Source organism: Lagenorhynchus albirostris, chromosome 6, assembly GCF_949774975.1.
Source record: "Lagenorhynchus albirostris chromosome 6, mLagAlb1.1, whole genome shotgun sequence".
Lineage (NCBI taxonomy): Eukaryota > Metazoa > Chordata > Mammalia > Artiodactyla > Delphinidae > Lagenorhynchus > Lagenorhynchus albirostris.
The window spans coordinates 28031420-28049364 of record NC_083100.1 but is presented as its reverse complement, the minus strand read 5'-3'; the positions used below and the strand labels follow the sequence as shown (position 1 = coordinate 28049364).

The 17945-nt window shown below is 40.0% G+C and overlaps 1 protein-coding gene across 1 annotated transcript in view; it reads left to right on the top strand.

Annotated features, from left to right (window-relative positions):
* Positions 1–1506: 1506 nt before the first annotated feature.
* The window catches only part of PIKFYVE (phosphoinositide kinase, FYVE-type zinc finger containing), a 77266-nt gene continuing 60827 nt past the window's right edge, over positions 1507–17945 (top strand). Inside the window, exons 1-6 of the mRNA XM_060152200.1 lie at positions 1507–1611; positions 4686–4866; positions 6648–6797; positions 9793–9911; positions 10788–10959; positions 17023–17230. Of these exons, the coding sequence (XP_060008183.1) occupies positions 1579–1611; positions 4686–4866; positions 6648–6797; positions 9793–9911; positions 10788–10959; positions 17023–17230 (863 nt within the window). The 5' untranslated portion in view covers positions 1507–1578. The remainder of the gene's footprint in view (positions 1612–4685; positions 4867–6647; positions 6798–9792; positions 9912–10787; positions 10960–17022; positions 17231–17945) is intronic.

The window sequence follows — 17945 nt, the reverse complement described above, 5'->3', positions numbered from 1 at the left end:
GGTGTTGGTGCGGAATAGCAGTAGTGAGGAATGGAAGAGGAAGTTGACTGCTGACTCCTAGGAAGATTGCTGAGGGGCTCAGCTAAGAGTGGTGACTGGCATTGATACTGCTATCAGCCTTCAGGCTTCGATGCTACTCTCCAGTGGCTGAAAAGACCCAGCTCAAGGAGAAATGGGTGGGAACTTGCCAAAACTCTTGGGGGAAATGGGTCTGCAGAATTTAGTTAAAACAGCACCTCACTTTGGGTTTCACTTCCTTTCTGACTGCCCCTGCCAAATCCCACAATCCTGTCAGCAGGTTTTGGTATGTTCTCTTCAGCTAATGGCAAAACACTCTAGCAGGACAAAATGATGGCTAATGCTAGCCAGGCTGAGCAATACGGGGCTTGGTAACTTTATTTGCGCCAGTCTTTGCAGCACAAAACTTGAGTGAAAAAAATAGCTATAGAGCTAACATCACTTATTCCGGATTAGACATTGTGCCAAATGTCTACAAACATTTACGTACAATGTTTTACTTAATCTTCAAAAAACTATCTGTGAAGGGTACTATCATTAGCTCCGTTTTACAGATTAGAGGCCTGGAGCCTAAAGAAATTGGTAATTTAAGGTAACTTGGCTAGTTATTGGCGTAGTCACCCAAGTCTGATAACAATATTCGCTTTAGGCACAAGTGTTATGCAAGTGAGTATCAGTCCGTAAGAACGCTGAGCGCGGTAACATATTATCAGTGCCCATATCATCGGACACATACGGTAACCGCAGTCCAGCCCTCACCCATCCGGTGACCCCCGCACACTTGACGCTCAAGCGCGCAGTCGCCTTGGCTTCCTCTAGGAAGGCTGAGGCGGCCTAATCTCGGTCAGGGTGTTGAGCACGACTCTATCTGGGTTGGACTCCTTCTGCCTGAGCGTCTGATCCGAACGTCGTGCGGGCGGAGCAGGGAGGGCGGAGCCGGCGCCCGGGAGAGTTACGGATTGGAGGGGAGGAGGAACAGAGGGCGGAGCCTGGGGGTGCGGACGAGAGAAGCCGCAGCAACCATGTAAGCAGCTTTGCTTCCTGCTGCAACCGCCGGCTGCCTGAGAATCGCGGCGCTGGGCTCTGAAGCTTCCTTCCTGCGCTTGGGCCCGGTGAAGCGGGGGCTGGGGTGGAGGGTGGCCGGCGGGGCCGCGGCGGGAGGCGCAGGTAAGGGAGGGGGCTGGCGCGCGGCCGGCTGGGCCTGAGAGTGGGGAAGAAGGCGGGTTTAGGAAGGTCTGGGGCCGGAGCGGAGGGGAAGTCTGAAGTGAAGGCGAGAGCTGGGGCTTCGCAACCGCGGCTGCGGCCGAGGCTGGGCAAGGAAGGGCAGAGAACCTGTGCCCGCATTCAGGCGGCTCCCTTGATTCCCCGGCTGCCCCTTGTCTGGCGAGTGGGGAAGGGAGCCGGGTGGGGCTGTTCTGGAAGAGGTTTCCTTGGAAGCATTTGAAGTTCTCTTGCTCCTCTCGTCCCGTATACTTGAACTTATTTCGGAGGTGCATAGTCCAGTTCCTCCTCCCTCTGATGGATAAGCTCCGAGCCTGTGTTTCAGAGGTGTATACATAGATGGGACAAGAAGGTTGCTCATCTACAGAAACGGTACCGGTAGTAGGGTTTATATACTTCCTTAAATGCTTGCCTCTGCTCTTTGAGGCTATTCCATTTGTACCTATGTTTAAGAGTCTCTTGAGAAGACTTGATTTCCCAGTTAGTATTTTCCCCTTGTTTAGAACGTTCCCAACAAAAGGATGAGAGTGGAATATTTTTAGGAATTAGGGGTCCTATGTTCTATGTAGAAGTCACTGTTAAGGCATTCAAGAAATATGAGAAATGCTGGAATTCTGTTTTAGTCAAGTTATTCCTGTTTATCTGGTGTATTTATTATATTATCCCGTACTGATTCAGTGCATCCTTGACAGTAGAGGTGGTCTCTTGGTATATTGTAGTGTCTTATTTCTGATTTATTTGAATCTTGTTTTTTGGCACTCCCACTATCAGGATTGTTACAAAAAAGTTCTTAGTTTCTTTCCGTTAAATTCGAGTTTGTGACAGAGAAGGGCAGGTTAAGTTTCTTTTGCAGAGCAAGACTACTTTCCTGTGTCCTCCCTTTTTCTTCTTTCTGGGAAGAATAATATGGATCATATGGTTTTCCTTTAGAAAACCTCCATCTGTTGGTACGTTGATCAAAAATTGAACAAAAAAAGTCTTTGTAGATGGAAACTAACATTTCTACTATTCAGCTGTCCTGCATTGTTAGATATATTTTGAGTATTAAAAAAAAAAACACTGTACTTAGAAATGACTGAACTGATACTTGCATTTTTCTGTTTGCTAAAATTTTGGTTTGGCTGGTAGAGCAGGCTTATTTTCTAAATTTCAGTTCCTGACAAGACTTTTGATAGTGCTGAGGGGGTCTGCATATACTAGTCACATTCAAGTGAGAAGAGGCAGAGTGCTGGTGATATATGAGAGGTCTTTGAATGAGTAAGTGAATGCTTCTAATTACCTCTCAGATAGGAAAGAATCCTAGTTTATATCACAGACAGTTAGTTATTAAGCTACCACAGAATAAGAGTTGTAAGATAGTTTCTTCAGGGTCCTGGTATTATTATGTAGTTATTAATATTAACTGTGTGATCGTATTGTTTTAGAAACTACACTGGTGAGTGTTTTCTTGGTAATTTTTATCCTCACATCTTCAAAACCTAATAAAAGTTTCTACATGGGTGACCCTTAGGTGTGATGCTAAGACTCTTTAGGAAGGTTGCTAACTCTCCTCATTTTACTTGCGTCAAAGTATTATGTAGGATGTTCTCTGAGGCCTTCAGGTTGTTACTGCTATCACATTATTCTTTCTCTCCAGGACCCTCTTTTTTTTTTTTTTTCCTCTTTTTACCTTTTTGAATTTACACTTGATCAATCACCAGCTGATTTCCCAGTCCTTTATGCTGGTATATGGGTTGTCAAGACACTTTAGAAGGATGTGTCCTTTCCCTCTTTCCTTCTTCCTCCTCTCCCCCCCCCTTCCTCCTCTTCTTCCTCTGCCCCTTCCTCTTCTTCCTCTTTTTCTTCCCCCTCCCTCCATTCCAATAAACATTTGTTGCCGAAATTCTCCTCATCAGTGGTTTTATTTTTGCTTTGTTTAATTAATAATCAATTAACGTTTTAATTTGGCAGTGTCCTGAGTAGTTAGAATTCAGGTAGACCAGAATTGAAAGTCTTGGAAGAGCTACAAGATAATTTTGCTCTAAAGACTAATTCTGTGCCTCTTATGGGCAAGCACTTTGAAGACTAATTCTGTGCCTCTTATGGGCAAGCACTTTGCTGAAAGTGCTTCACATATACTGTCCCACTTAATCACACTAAGACTCAGTTTCCACTATGTAAAATGAAGATGGTAATACATATCTCACAGGGCTCTTACCCAAATTTACTCAGCGAAGATATTTCAGAGTCAGAATTTGAAACCAAGAGTGTCTGCCTTCAAAACCGATGCAAACTCGAAATATCTCTTTAATTAAAAGAAGAAATAATTAAATAAAATGCTGCCCGCAGGAATAAATAAAGAGTAATTCTGGGGTAAAACTTGGCATCTAGTTACAGCTCTACCACTGACTAGCTACGTGACCCTCGAGAAAGTTGTTTTGGGTTCAGTGTACATTGGTTGCTTCAGAGGTAAAATGTAGTAATAAGCCCAGCTCTGTATCTTTCAGGCTTTTAGAAAAATGAAATGAGATGGTAGATAGGATTTTGAAAGTGAAAAAAAGCATTTTGTAAGAGTGTAGTGTCCTCCTTGTAAATATAAATTAGATTACAAGCTATAGCATTTTAATGAGTTATGCATAATTCATCGTCTTCTCTTTGAAGTATTAATATGGCAGAAAATAGACATCAGTGCTTTTCTGTTACCTGCATCTGATGATGTGGTTAGCTTTAAAGCTTTGGTTGAATTATAATTTTTGGTTATTAAAAAAAAAAGCCCGTTAAGATCTTCATTTTAATGCCTATATGAATTGAGGCTTAAAAGGAGAAAACCCAGGCTCCTGTGCCTAGGAAGACATATGATGGGGATCAGTCAGCTTGTGGATTTGGATAGTTCTTATAGGTGATGAGGCATAGTTTGAGGTAACTTTTGAGGTTATATAGAAATGTCGTTAAGGGATGACTATTTCGTTTCCTGTTCTTGGAAATATTCGTTTTTTATATTTTTTTGAAAGAAAACATTGAAATAAGTAAAATAAAACTTTGAGGAATTTGTATGCTTGTGTAAAACCAGTTTTCCCCTTTAAAAAGCTATTTTTTCAAAAAAGTCTTAAAATGAAAACTATGTAAATCATGTGAAAATCCTCTTTTTTCCTTTTTGCCTGCTCACATTTGTGCCTTACCTTCAAATTCTTAATAATTTTGGTATTTTTCTGTATTTGAATAGTAATTTTGAAAATGAGATTGACTATATGTTCCTAGTTTTAGATAACTGAGACTCTTCCTTATGATCTAGACTTCAGTGTTTTCAAGTCTTAATTTGGAGTGTATGCTGAGCTAGATTTATTTACTCTTTGGTTTGTTTAGGTCTGAATTTTTGAAGTCAGATTTCTAGATATGTGGATGCTGTTTGGAATCAACCTTCGGGCTTCCTGAGGAACTTACTTTTGCTTATTTCTTTTGTTTATTAGACTCATGAAATGGCCACAGATGATAAGACGTCCCCTACATTGGACTCTGCTGATGATTTGCCTCGATCTCCTACTAGTCCTTCTCACCTCACACACTTTAAACCTTTGACTCCTGATCAGGACGAACCTCCTTTTAAATCCGCGTATAGTTCTTTTGTAAATCTCTTTCGATTTAACAAAGGTAAGACTTATTCTTAAAGATCAGAGACCCTACCATCTTGATTCTCTGAAATTCTCTTGTTCAACTTTCATGCTGTGTCTTTGCAAGAAAGTGAAATATTAACAGGAGGTAGCTTTATAATCATAGGTCACTGGAGTTAACTGCATAAGAAGAGAAAGCTAGAATTTTCACTTTAATCTTATTAATTATTGGCAACTGAAGATCAGAATTGAAAACTAAATATTACAAGGAGGTGTCTTTTTAAAGAGAAGATAGCATTCTTTTTCTTTTCCTTTCTTAATATATCTCAGTTTTCTTAAGTTCATAGAATGGACTTTTCTCTTTTAGGGGTTAATAGCCAAAAAATTTTTATTTTTTGCAGTATGTGGACCTCTCATTGTTGTGGCCTCTCCCGTTGAGGAGCACAGGCTCCGGACACGCAGGCTCAGCAGCCATGGCTCATGGGCCCAGCCACTCCGCGGCATGTGGGATCTTCCCGGACTGGGGCACAAACCCGTGTCCCCTGCATCTACAGGCAGACTCTCAACCACCGCACCACCAGGGAAGCCCCCAAAAGATTTTAATTAAAGCAATGAAACTAAAGGACCAGCACATGGGAGGAAGGGTTCATATTTTTCAAAAATTGAAAGCTGTCAGCAGGCTTGTTGTTGACCTGTTAAGGTATACATTTAATGACACCAAATGAAAAGATATTTTTAAAATGAGCTCTTTTTAAGTAATATATTTTTTACTTGTTAGAAGAATTAAAAAAAAAACATGGCCTACATCTTTTGCTTTATATTTAGCTGTATTGTTTGAAATGTGTTAGAAAGTAATCCCTCTAGTTGTAACGGATTTGGGGGTTAATAGTTTAATTAACTCAGTAGAAATTTTAATAGTATTAACTGACTTTTATTAACAGTCATGTTGAAAGCTCTGTAAAACCTGTTAGTCCATTTTGAAGACAATAATCTTTTTTTTTTTTAAAGAAACCACAACAATCTTATTCTTTAGAATAGTTTTGGATTTATGGAAAAATTAGGAAAATAATACAGGAAGTTTTTATATACCCTTACACCCAGTTTCCTGTGTTATTAACATCTTACATTGGTAGAGTACATTTATTACAATTAATGAACTATTATTGATTCATTATTAGTAACTGAAATAAGTATTTTATTCATATTTCTTCAGTTTTTACCTAATGTCCTTTTTCTGTTCCAGGATCCTGTCTAGGATACGTTACATTTAGCCATTAAATGACAGTAGTTTTTTTATTTAGCATATGTTTATTGAGCACCTACTATCCACTGGGCACTATTTTAATAGTACAAGGAATCTATCCCATAAATAAAGCAGAACAACAAAAAAATCACTGCCTTTGTGTAGAGCTTGCATTCTGTTTCCTTAAATATGCTCAAGAAATTTCTCATGAAAAGTAAAACAGGGACTTCCCTGGTGGTCCAGTGGTTAAGACTCTGTGATCCCAGTGCAGGGGGCCCGGGTTTGATTCCTGGTTAGGGAACTAGATCCCACATGCTGCAACTAAGACCCAGCTCAGCCAAATAAATATTTAAAAAAAAAAAAAAGTGAAACAAACTGAAGGTCACATATACCAAGGATGTAATTTTGCCACCTTCTTTGAATTTCTCTCTCTTTTTTCTTTAAGAAAACCCTAATGTTTACTTAGGCATGTAATATAAGTACACATTCTTTCCTAAAAACTTCTCATCTATTTCCTTCTCTTTGCTGGACTCTGAGTCTTAGTTTTTCCGATAATTCCAAGCTTTTGTTTGCTGCAGAGAGAGGAGAAGGGGGTCAGGGAGAGCAACCATCTCTGAGTGGAAGTTGGACCAGCCCCCAGCTCCCTTCAAGGACACAATCTGTGAGATCACCTACACCTTATAAAAAACAGCTTAATGAGGAGCTCCAGCGGCGATCTTCAGTGTTAGGTATGACACTGTTCTCATTTCATTCCTCTCTCTGTATTAGACTTTTCCCATAGTCATTGTGTTTTGCAGGTTGTTTATTGACTTAACTTTTTTTCTATTTGGAATAGTCAGGTACTCTTGAGAATTAATGAAACTGTTACCTGGATAACTGTTGGTACCTAAACAAGAGTTCTTAAACATTTCATTAAACTTTAGACAAGACAGAGCTTTCTTTGACTGTGTTTTGATTAATTACTTGCTTGGGTTTCAGCAGAGGACAGTTTGCGACACCCCCAGGAGAACACAGGTTAGTTTCAGCTTTGTGACTGACTGCTGCATCTGTTCTTGGGGTGGCCAGTGTAATGTGATGTGCATGCCTCTGGCTGCAGAAGTCTCTCAGTTCCATTAGCGGGCTGCCACTTGCTCTTGGCCTTCTGTCCTTGTCGGGGTGCAAGCTGTCATTGTGGCTGGATAAGCTGAGCTCCTCTTGCCTGTTTGTTCTCCATCCTGGTCTGCTACGTGGTCATGTCCTTCATTTTCATGCTGTAGTGGGATCAGCCTGAATCCACAGACTAGATAAAGTGAGTTGTTTTATGTTTTATTTCTGTTAGATTATTAAACTCAGTGCAGTGGTTTGCCCAACTCAAGGTGACAGGAGAAAGGCAATGAGAGGTGGCATAAGAGAGGGAAAAGGATGTAGCATTGGAAATCAGGTGTCCGTGAATGTCAGATCCTGCCTTGTCTGGCCAGTCTTCCCCATGAGGTCTTCGAGTGAAAAGTAGGCGGGCACAGGTAATGGTTGTTGGCAGAAGGATATTTTATTGCTAGTTGAGACTTGGCTCAGAACCTTCTTCTGGTGGGTCAGAGGAGAAGGAGAAACAAAGCAGAAGAAGAGTTTCACCCTAAGGACTGGAGCGGAGCTGGCTGTATCACCTCTGTAGGTTTCCCAGGGCAAAGGGACTCAGCCTGCGTCATATCAGCTGTTTGGAAGGAAGAATCAGAAGGTAGGAAGAGAGAAATGAGCTCTTTACTCCAAATGGATGGAAGGAAGAGACCATCCCCACTTTTAACCTTAAACTCTCCTTAGCTCTTGAACCTGGCCCGTGGCAACACTCCTATTTTTGTTAAGGGAGCTCTTTTGACTAAATCCTATACTGAGTCAAGCATAGGATTTATTTGTTTATAAAATTGAGGAGTTGGACTAGAGTCTAATCATTTAGCGGTTAGAAACTGACAGCCTACCAAACCTTGGCTTGATGTTTTGATAAACTTTAATTTAAATATCACTAGGTGGAGCTTGTAATGTCTAGTTTGCTGCAATCCCCACCATTCCTTACTATCTTTTATCAAGTCCACTTGATTCTTTGATTTTGCCTTAGCTTCTAGAGGCATTTGAGTTTCACAAGCCTGGGACTGTTTTACCAATCTTTTCCTACTAAAAGGCTGTGATTCCACAGTCTACTAGCTCTGTGACCTTGGGAAGTTATTTAATTTTCTAATATTCATTTTACAAGAGAAGCAACTAAGATGATTTGCTTGAGGGCAGAGTGCTAGACCAGATTTTCTCTCATGTTTCTTTCATCTTCATCCATGATGAAACCATCATCTGTTGGTTCCAGGAACAGTCTTGCTCCTGCTTTTTCTGTGGATGATGCTGTTTTTACTTTCTCATACTCCTAAGTGGCTAAATGCAAGGGGCTTCACAACTAATTGTTGCCTGTGCATGGGAGCACAGCCTTACTGTTCTAACAGCTTCATCTGTCTCCTTTTTCAATTCGTAAATCATGGAGAGTTGGTTTATCATAGAGACTCAAGAACAATTTGCTCATTCTAATACACATACATTTTTATTCTAGTAATAACACATGAGGTATCTGCTGAAATTAAAATATTATTTATAGAAATAAAGTTTTCTAACATAGGTGCTGTTTAGATAATTATTTCCATAATTAATATCTTGGAAAATTCTTCGTCAATTTATACCAACTTCACATTTTTTTGTAATCTTTTCTTTCCCACTCAACCAAAACAAAGAACACCTAAATCTAATCTAGCAAACAAGTGAGTTTGGGAAGGATATAGAGAGAGCTGTTTTCCATCTTGCTTTACCGTAGGTTATTAGGTAATGAGTTTAAGCTAATAAGGATGTTCATCCTTTTTGTCAAGCCACCTCTACTTCATCCTTAGGTTTAATAACTGCTGGAGCCAGGAATAGGTAGAAACTTCAGTTGTAATCTTGCTCTAAAATAAGGAAATGATACATGACAGCTTTGGTGGACACAAAGCTGGAACATGGGTGTGTTTTATTATTGACAGGACTGGCTTCAGTATTGCTGTTTCAAGAGCAAGTGATCCCGTCTAGTTTGGAACTGTAGGAGTAGGGAGGTGGCAGGGGAGGGTTGCATTGGGGTTCTAGCAATTCTTTGGGGAAGAGAAGTCTGCTTGGACATCGGTGAAGGGAAGTTTGTGGATAAATTACCATCCTGGATGTTCTGAAGTCTGTCAGACTCTGTGGGGTTGGCTATTAAATTTCTTTCTGATGATCTACTCCACGAGCCTTTGGGTTTGTGGTCTGCAGACTGAACTGAACTGTTCAACCCTGTCGCTGACCTGTTTGACTGTAGAGACTGGGCTAGGTAACACGCAAGCATTGCTTTTCCTTCTGTTAAATTTCTCGCAGGAATTTCTAGCAGAACCGAAGGGCCCAAGAAATCATTAATGAATTTTGGGCCATGTTAAGTGATGCTCCCATCCAGGCCTTAAAATCATCAGTGGTCACAGACAGTGTTTGTCTCAGGTAGCCCTCATTTGCTTGTGAAGCAGTGTTTCACATGGTAATAAGAAACACTTTCAACAGCCTCTTACCCTTATAAAGGCTAGTTTTAACTCTCAGTCTGTGTCACTGGCTGGGAGAATGTAAGTACTGATATATGCTAAAAATAAGAGGAACTTTGCATTGATACTAGAGACTATTAAGGTAGTGTTTTTTGTTTTTTGTTTTGTAAATCTGACTCAGATACCAGAAGGAAGGCAGAACCTGCCTTTGGAGGTCATGACCCTCGTACAGCTGTTCAGCTCCGAAGCCTCAGCACAGTATTAAAACGCCTCAAGGAAATCATGGAGGGGAAGAGCCAGGTACTGTCTAGAGGCTTTAGAAGATTACTTATTAAGCACTTACCTGGGGACCATGTGGTACTCACTAAAAATGGTACAATGCCACTTGAAAGAAAGTTCAGTTAATACTAACTTCACCTGTGGACACCATATTTTTTACTCATAAGTTCCTACTTTTAGTTTATCAATTTTTTTCATTTTATGGATTGTGCTTTTTGTGTTCTGTTTAAGAAATGTTTTTCTAGCCCGGGGTAGTAAATATTCTCCCATGGTTTCTTTAAGAAGCTTTATTATTTGTGTGAAGTATATGGATAAAGATTCACTTTTTTCCCCATGGATGTCCAGTTGGACCCAGTATCATTTTTTAAATTTTTAAAATTTATTTATTTATTTATTTATTGGCTGTGCCACATGGCATGCGGGTTCTTAGTTCCTGGACCACGGATCGAACCCGTGCCCCCTGCAGCGGAAGCTCAGAGTCTTAACCACTGTACCACTGGGGAAATCCCAGCACCATTTTTTTTTAAAGACAACCCTTCACTGACTGCATTACAGATCTTGTCAGAAATCCATTTATATGTGTGAGGGTGAGTCCATATATGTCCAGGGCTCTCCTTTTTCTTCCACAGCTCCGTTTTTTCCTCCCACTAATACTCTGTCTAAAATTACTGTAGCTTTGGAATAAATCTTAATGGCTGACATTATACGTCCTTCAGTTTATTCTGCTTCAAGATTGTCTTGGTCATTTTGACCTTTTGCGTTCCCATATAAATTTTAGAAATAGCTTGTTAATTTCTGCAAAAGAAATTTTCTAGGATTTTGATTAGCATTGCATTTGCCATTGCATTTTAATAATCAATAGTTTCAAGAAGTCTTCACACATTTTTATTGTTACAGGATAGTGACCTGAAGCAATATTGGATGCCAGATAGCCAGTGTAAAGAGTGCTATGACTGTAATGAGAAATTTACCACTTTTAGACGCAGACACCACTGCCGACTGTGTGGGCAGATTTTCTGCAGTCGTTGCTGCAATCAAGAAATCCCTGGAAAATTTATGGGTTATACAGGTAAATGGGCTGTATTGACACGTTTACAATTTTTAAAGATCATAACAATAAGATAGTTATAATACAGGACCCATGTTAAATCATTTTTTAATTTTGGACATCATGTGTGAATTATGGGGTGCACAAACATGAGGGAGACATGGCTTTGTTTTTAAGGACCTTATAGTCAAATAATAAAGTAGATGGGGATATTCATAAATAACATGAGTAAAAGACAGTGTATCATAGATTCTACCAAAAAACCATGGGACCGTTAATGTTTTTTTTGTTGTTGTTTTTTTCTTTAAATTTTTTAAAAAATAAATTTATTTATTTATTTATTTTTGGCTATGTTGGGTTTTCGTTGCTGTGCGCGGGCTTTCTCTAGTTGCAGTGAGTGGGGGCTACTGTTTGTTGCGGTGCACAGGCTTCTCATTGTCGTGGCTTCTCTTATTGTGGAGCATGGGCTCTTGGCGTGCAGGCTTCAGTAGTTGTGGCACGTGGGCTCAGTAGTTGTGGCTCGTGGGCTCTAGAGCGCAAGCTCAGTAGTTGTGGCGCATGGGCTTAGTTGCTCCGCAGCATGTGGGATCTTCCCGGGCCAGGGCTCGAACCCGTGTCCTCTGCATTGACAGGCAGATTCTTAACCACTGCGCCACCAGGTAAGCCCCGTTAATGTTTATTAGACAAGTTGGTTGGAGTGATCACTAATTTATATTATTATGAGAGTTTTTTTTTTTTTTTTTTTTTTTTTGCGGTACACGGGCCTCTCACTGCTGTGGCCTCTCCCGTTGCGGAGCACAGGCTCCGGACGCGCAGGCTCAGTGGCCATGGCTCACGGGCCCAGCCGCTCCACGGCATGTGGGATCTTCCCAGACTGGGGCACGAACCCATGTCCCCTGCATTGGCAGGCGGACTCTCAACCACTGTGCCACCAGGGAAACCCTATGAGAGTTTTTATTTTACAAAATACAGATATCCCTTGAGTTATATGACAGTGTGCTTTAGCAAATTGCATTTACTCATATTCTTCCCTAAATTTTAGTAATACAGAGATTTAAAATTATTTGTTGAAGCAGAAAAAAACTAAATGGTGTGTGTAGTGATTAGGGAGTGGAAGTGGAAGGTGGGCAGAAGTTACCAAAAAGAGAACACTTCTGTTTTGTTAAAGTATGTGTGTGTGTGTGTGTGTGTATGTATAATTTAAAAAAAATTTTTATTTATGTTGGCTGCACCAGGTCTTTAGTTGCAGCATGTGGGAATCTTTTAGTTGCGGCATGTGGGATCTTTAGCTGTGGCATGTGAGCTCTTAGTTGCAGCATGTGGAATCTAGCTCCCTGACCAGGGATTGAACCCAGGCCCCCTGCATTGGGAGCACGGAGTCTTAGCCACTGAACTACCAGGGAAATCTGAGAACACTGTTAGTATCTCTCTCATGTTATTTTTATTATCATGTAGATCTTCCTTTTGGCCTTACTCACTTTAAAAGAAAAGATTTTTTTTTTAACCTAAACTGCTTCAGAGTTCAGACCCCAGTTATCTTTCATCCAGATTATGGCTGCAGCTTTTAAAAGATTTTTTTACCTTTAGTTTTTCCCTATCTCGAATTCATTTTTCATACTCTAGTCAGTATCCTATTAAATGCTAATTTGATCATGTCAAATTCCCGTGCATAAAACCCTTTCAGAGTTCTCATTACCTATAGGATAAAATCCTATCTTGTTAATATGGTTGGTGTATGGATTCCCTAGGGCTTTCTTAACAAAATACCACAAACTGAATGGGTTAGGACAAACAGAAATTTGTTGTCTCACAGTTCTGGAGGCCAGAACTACCATAATAGCCCTCATTCCACTGGTCAGGAACAAATGTAGGGATTTGTCATTTGCTGAGTATGTTTATTCCAGTTATATATTCTAGAACTGAGGGATAACCACAGATGGGTTCGGGGACTCACTGAACCCACTGTAAGATGGACCTAAGCTGGAACTCTGTTGATCACCTGACCTCTGTAAGCCCCTGCTCTGACTTAAAACCATAGTAACATTTTGTGCCTCTTGGAATTAGTGTTAATTCAGTGCCAAAGTCCAGTCATCTCCTAAAAGTTTGACTATTACCTTTTTCTCAATGCACTGTCACTCTGGTGAAAGGCTCTAGGTCCTTTGGGGAAGCCTTTTAGGAAGATAAACAGTATACATTTTTTGGCAGTGTAGTGGGGCCCTTCCTCAAGGTGACACAGCCTCCCTTCATTCAAGGAATTCTGGGTCTGTAAATGGCTTAAGTCTGAGAATTGGTTGAGGGGTCATGACTCTTTTTGATTCAAGTTTGAGTTTTGTTCACTTGATCTAGAACTCTTTTTCTTATACAAATCCAGTAAGAGTTTAGAAGACTGCCCATTTACTTTTAGGAACACCATGATCAGATGTGTCGTAGATCTCTGTATATGTTACACTATTCTGCTTACAGCTTTGACTCTGATGTCTCTTCTGGTAACATGCCTACCTTGTCTTTGTCGATTAAATGCCACCACTCTGCCCCTGCCAACCTGGGATCCAGTGGTCCCCAGTGCATTTAGATTTCCCAGTTTAGCACCAGCAGTTCCCACTATAATGGGTGACTGCAAAGCTCTACAGGGATGCTGGGGCTCCCCTCACAAATTTTTTTTCTCATAGTCATGGTGAAAGATATGTCCCCTGGATCCTCCTGGGGCAAGCGAGCAGATCTTACTTGGTAAATCTGCTCTTAACAGTCTCCCTAAGCTTTTGGATCCCTTCCTTTATAGCATTCCAGGGTAATTCTGGCATTTCAACTTCATTTAGTATAGGACACTTTTGGTCCATGTTTTAGCCAACCAACCAATTAACCAGACTGTTAGAGCCCCTTTGAACACCTTGAGCTATAACATTAAATCCAGAATCTCTGCTTAGTGGGTCCATATCAACAGATCCAGTTTGATCTGACTTTATGTTCTTTCCAGTATTATTCTATACCCTTGGTAGCCATTCCCACACATATTCCCTGGATTTCTGTTTGTCTAAATTGGAAAAATCATGTAGTTCTTTTGGAGTGTAGTGTACTTCCTCATGGGTCACACTTTATAACTCTCCTTTCAGGGGACCTGAGTCTTATTATAGGCCTAGAAGCAAAGAGGGTAGTGGGAGTGGGTCCTGAGGAGAATAAGCAGGGTCTTGCAAGGCAGCTAACTCATGGGAGGCCGTTGTGAATTTTTCAGGCAAAGCAGGGTTAACCTCAGACAGGGTGGAAAGGCTACTTCTTTCTACTCGCAAAGAAGACTAAGTAGAAGTTGGCAGTTCAGTGTTCCCAGCTTCCCCAAATATCCCCTTCCAGTTTTCAGGATTTCATTCCTTTCTAATCAATGCCCTAACTTTAATAGACACACCGTAAGGTTAAGTGATTCAGTGTGTGTTGTGGTTCAGTCACTTGCATGATGAGACTCTTGGTTTGATTTTCAGCAGTCTCAGTTCTGCAGCTGTGTATGGTTCTTTCAGGGAAGACATAGACACTTTGAGGTACATTGTGCAGTACATGGTAAGTCAGGTCTTTGCCTCTTATAAGTATTTGATTAGGAGTATCCATAGGTGATACTTACGTGACTCTGTTGCCCCATCACACCGTGGACTATCAGCATTCTCTTTACCACTGGAAATAGAGTCCTTATTGCCTTTAAATCTAATTAGAGAACCAATTCCAGAAACCCAAAAACGAATTCAGAAAATTCAACCTTAAGATTTTGTTGCTCTAGAACTTCTCTTGGTACCAAAATTTGTATTAGGGTTCTCCAGAGAAACAGAACTAATAGGGTATTTACGCCCCTCCCCGCCACCCCCCCAGCACACACACATTTATATAGAAAGAAAGATTTATTTTAAGGAACTGGCTCAAGTGATTAAGGGAGCTGGCAAGTCTGAAATTCTTAGGATAGGCCAGCGGGCTGGAAACTCAGGCAGAATTTCTGTCTTAAAGACTCGAGACAGGACTTCCCTGGTGGCGCAGTGGTTAAGAATCCTCTTGCCAGTTCAGGGGACACGGGTTCGATCCCTGGTCCGGGAAGGTCCCACATGCCATGGAGCAACTAAGCCCGTGCGCCACAACTACTGAGCCTGCGTGCCACAGCTACTGAAGCCCACGTGCCTAGAGCCCGTGCTCCGCAACAAGAGAAGCCACCGCAACGAGAAGCCCGTGCACCGCAACAAAGAGTAGCCCCTGCTCGCCACAACTAGAGAAAGCCCGTGCACAGCAACGAAGACCCAACGCAGCCAAAAATAAATAAATAAATAAGACTTGAGACAGAATTTTTTCCTTTTTTTAAGAATCCTCAGTCTTTGATCATAAGGCCTTCAAATGATTGGCTGAGATCCATCCACATTATGGAGGGTAATCTGGTTAAAGTCAGCAGATGGTAAATATTAATCATGTCTTAAAAAAAAACCCTTCACAGTAACAACTAGACCATTGTTGGACCAAATAATCAGTCTTGCCAAGTTGACACATAAAATTAACCGTTGCAGATGGGACAATGAATTCTGGGCACAATTGTATATCCAGGCTGCGAATAAATACCTAGAATACCTAGGCACCTAGAAACAGATCAATGAATGTTAAGTTATAGTGGTGTAGCAGTGCTATCTGTATCTGCTGTGCAACTTTCTGATTATATGTGTCTCTTGTCCCCAGTGGACTGAGTTCTTTGATGGCAGGGCTGTATCTCATCGACCTTTTTACCACATTCTTTAATTTAGGCATGCGCTCAGTAGGCCCTTGCTGGTGAGGATTCTTCAGGAAATGAGAACTTTTCTGGTCTGGGTTGGCTCCCTTTATTGATCTGATCATTTTCATTCTAACAGCTGAACGATGAAGGGAGATTTCCTTTACAGTGTAAGAACCAAGCCTTTGTTATGGCAACTTAAGAACCTTTCTGCAGGAAGTAATTTCATCTCCTTACTACAATTCTACTTTGGTCAGCCGGTGGTAGTATGTCCTAGCACTCTCATTTATCCTGGACTGGAATTCAATTTTTTTGGGGGGGCTCTTGATTGGAGATATCGTTCTTTAGATTCATCTGTTGAATCATGGTGTTAAAAATGAGTAACACAACAAGTGATATGTAACTTTGCTTAAAATACATGCATAATTTAATAAAGCTGAGTACTATGTAATAGTTTTCTTAAAATGAGAAATAAAAGACCCTTTATTGTACTTGGTAGTAATTATGGTAAAAACACAGTACAGTTGACTTTCAGAAGTCTTTTGTTCATGTCACTTCAGTTCTCTAAATGTTAATGGTAAAAAGAATTATGGTAGAATTGTTACGTAACATGTTATTAGTAAAGTTTAATTATCTTACCTCCTTTTTTAGTACACTAAATTGTTATAGAATCACACAAAAATTGTAACAGAAAAAGGGTAGAAATGAAAACTTACATTTGGGCAGGACTGCATCCTGAAAAAAGATGCATTTAAAATTATTAAATAGCCTTATTGTTTGTCTTCCCAAGAATATTTCATTTCCACCCTTACTTTCACTATAAGAATTTCCTTTATACTTCCCCCCCTATATTTCATATTGCTTGTAAGCCAGTTTTGTTAGTTTGTTTTTAAAACTGTGCCCCCTTGTGGAGACCACTCTTCATGGTTTCATATAGATAGCTAAATAACATTTTCCTCCTTACTTGTTATTTAGGGAAAAAGTGTTACTTCTATTTGTATTGGTTTATATACTCAATTAAAAAAATTTTTTTTCTTGAACATTCTGTCTCTGATAGATCCCTTACTTCATTTTTAGAACCTTGAGGAAGCAGAGTTTTCTAGTACCTTGAGTCATATTTTCTTGTTATAAATATTTGAGATAATTTGGATACCTCGATGGATTTTGCATAATGATGGTTTTTAAAATATATAACAGAGCTAACAAAGTTACTTTACTTTTAAAAGATGTCTTTTTTGGTAGCCTTTACTTGAGGATGGTTCCTGTTATTAGATTAACTAGTAACCCAAGGGTTTAATGTGTTCTGGTAAGTAATATGTTAGTTATCTTTTACTTAATTTTCTTTTTTTTTTCCCTCCTAGGGGACCTCCGAGCCTGTACATACTGTAGAAAAATAGCCTTAAGTTATGCTCATTCCACAGACAGTAATTCCATTGGTGAAGACTTGAATGCTCTTTCAGATTCTCCTTCCTCTGTGTCTGTACTTGATCCGAGTGAACCCCGAACACCTGTAGGGAGTAGAAAAGCCAGCCGCAACATATTTTTAGAGGATGATTTTGCCTGGCAAAGGTACTGTCACTTACATGTAATTTTATTTATATTTGATAAATACTGATAGTCTTGTGACCTAAGGGTGCTTTAAGTTAACATTTAACTTCTTTGAATTGTTTCCTGAAAATACACCGTTTTCTCCTTTTTTCTCAGCTTGCCTTAGGAAGGATCACAGAAGATGTTTATGGATAGTGATAATGTTGACTAATTAGAATGTTAGCTCCACAAGAGGAGAGACTTTTTCTTGTTTGCTCTTCTACACCTGGCACCAAGAACAGTGTGTGGCGTATATATGATCCTGATAATATTTGTTGAATAAACAACAGAAGTTATTTCCATTAATAATTTCTAACGTAGCCTTCTTTGAGAAGGAGGATGCTCATAAGATTTGTGTTCATAATATTTGCAGATGAAATTAGATTTTTTTCCTTCCTGAGGAACATTTCATCTCTTCTTGTATGTCTAAATATGCTACACTGTCTGGTTGTGGAGGATGTTACTCTTTCTTTACCTGGAACTGTTTGAATTAGAATCCTAGATTCATCAGTTTCTGGTTGTTTTTCGTTAGCTAAATAATTTTCTCATGCATCGTACCAAATATGGCCACGTCAGAGTGCTTGAAGTTTTAAGTAGCATCTTTCTGTTATTTTCTCAGTTACCTCTTAATGGAGTGAGGAATTAATAGGTAACCAATGAATTTAGACAAAAGTAAAAAATGAATGAATTATACCTA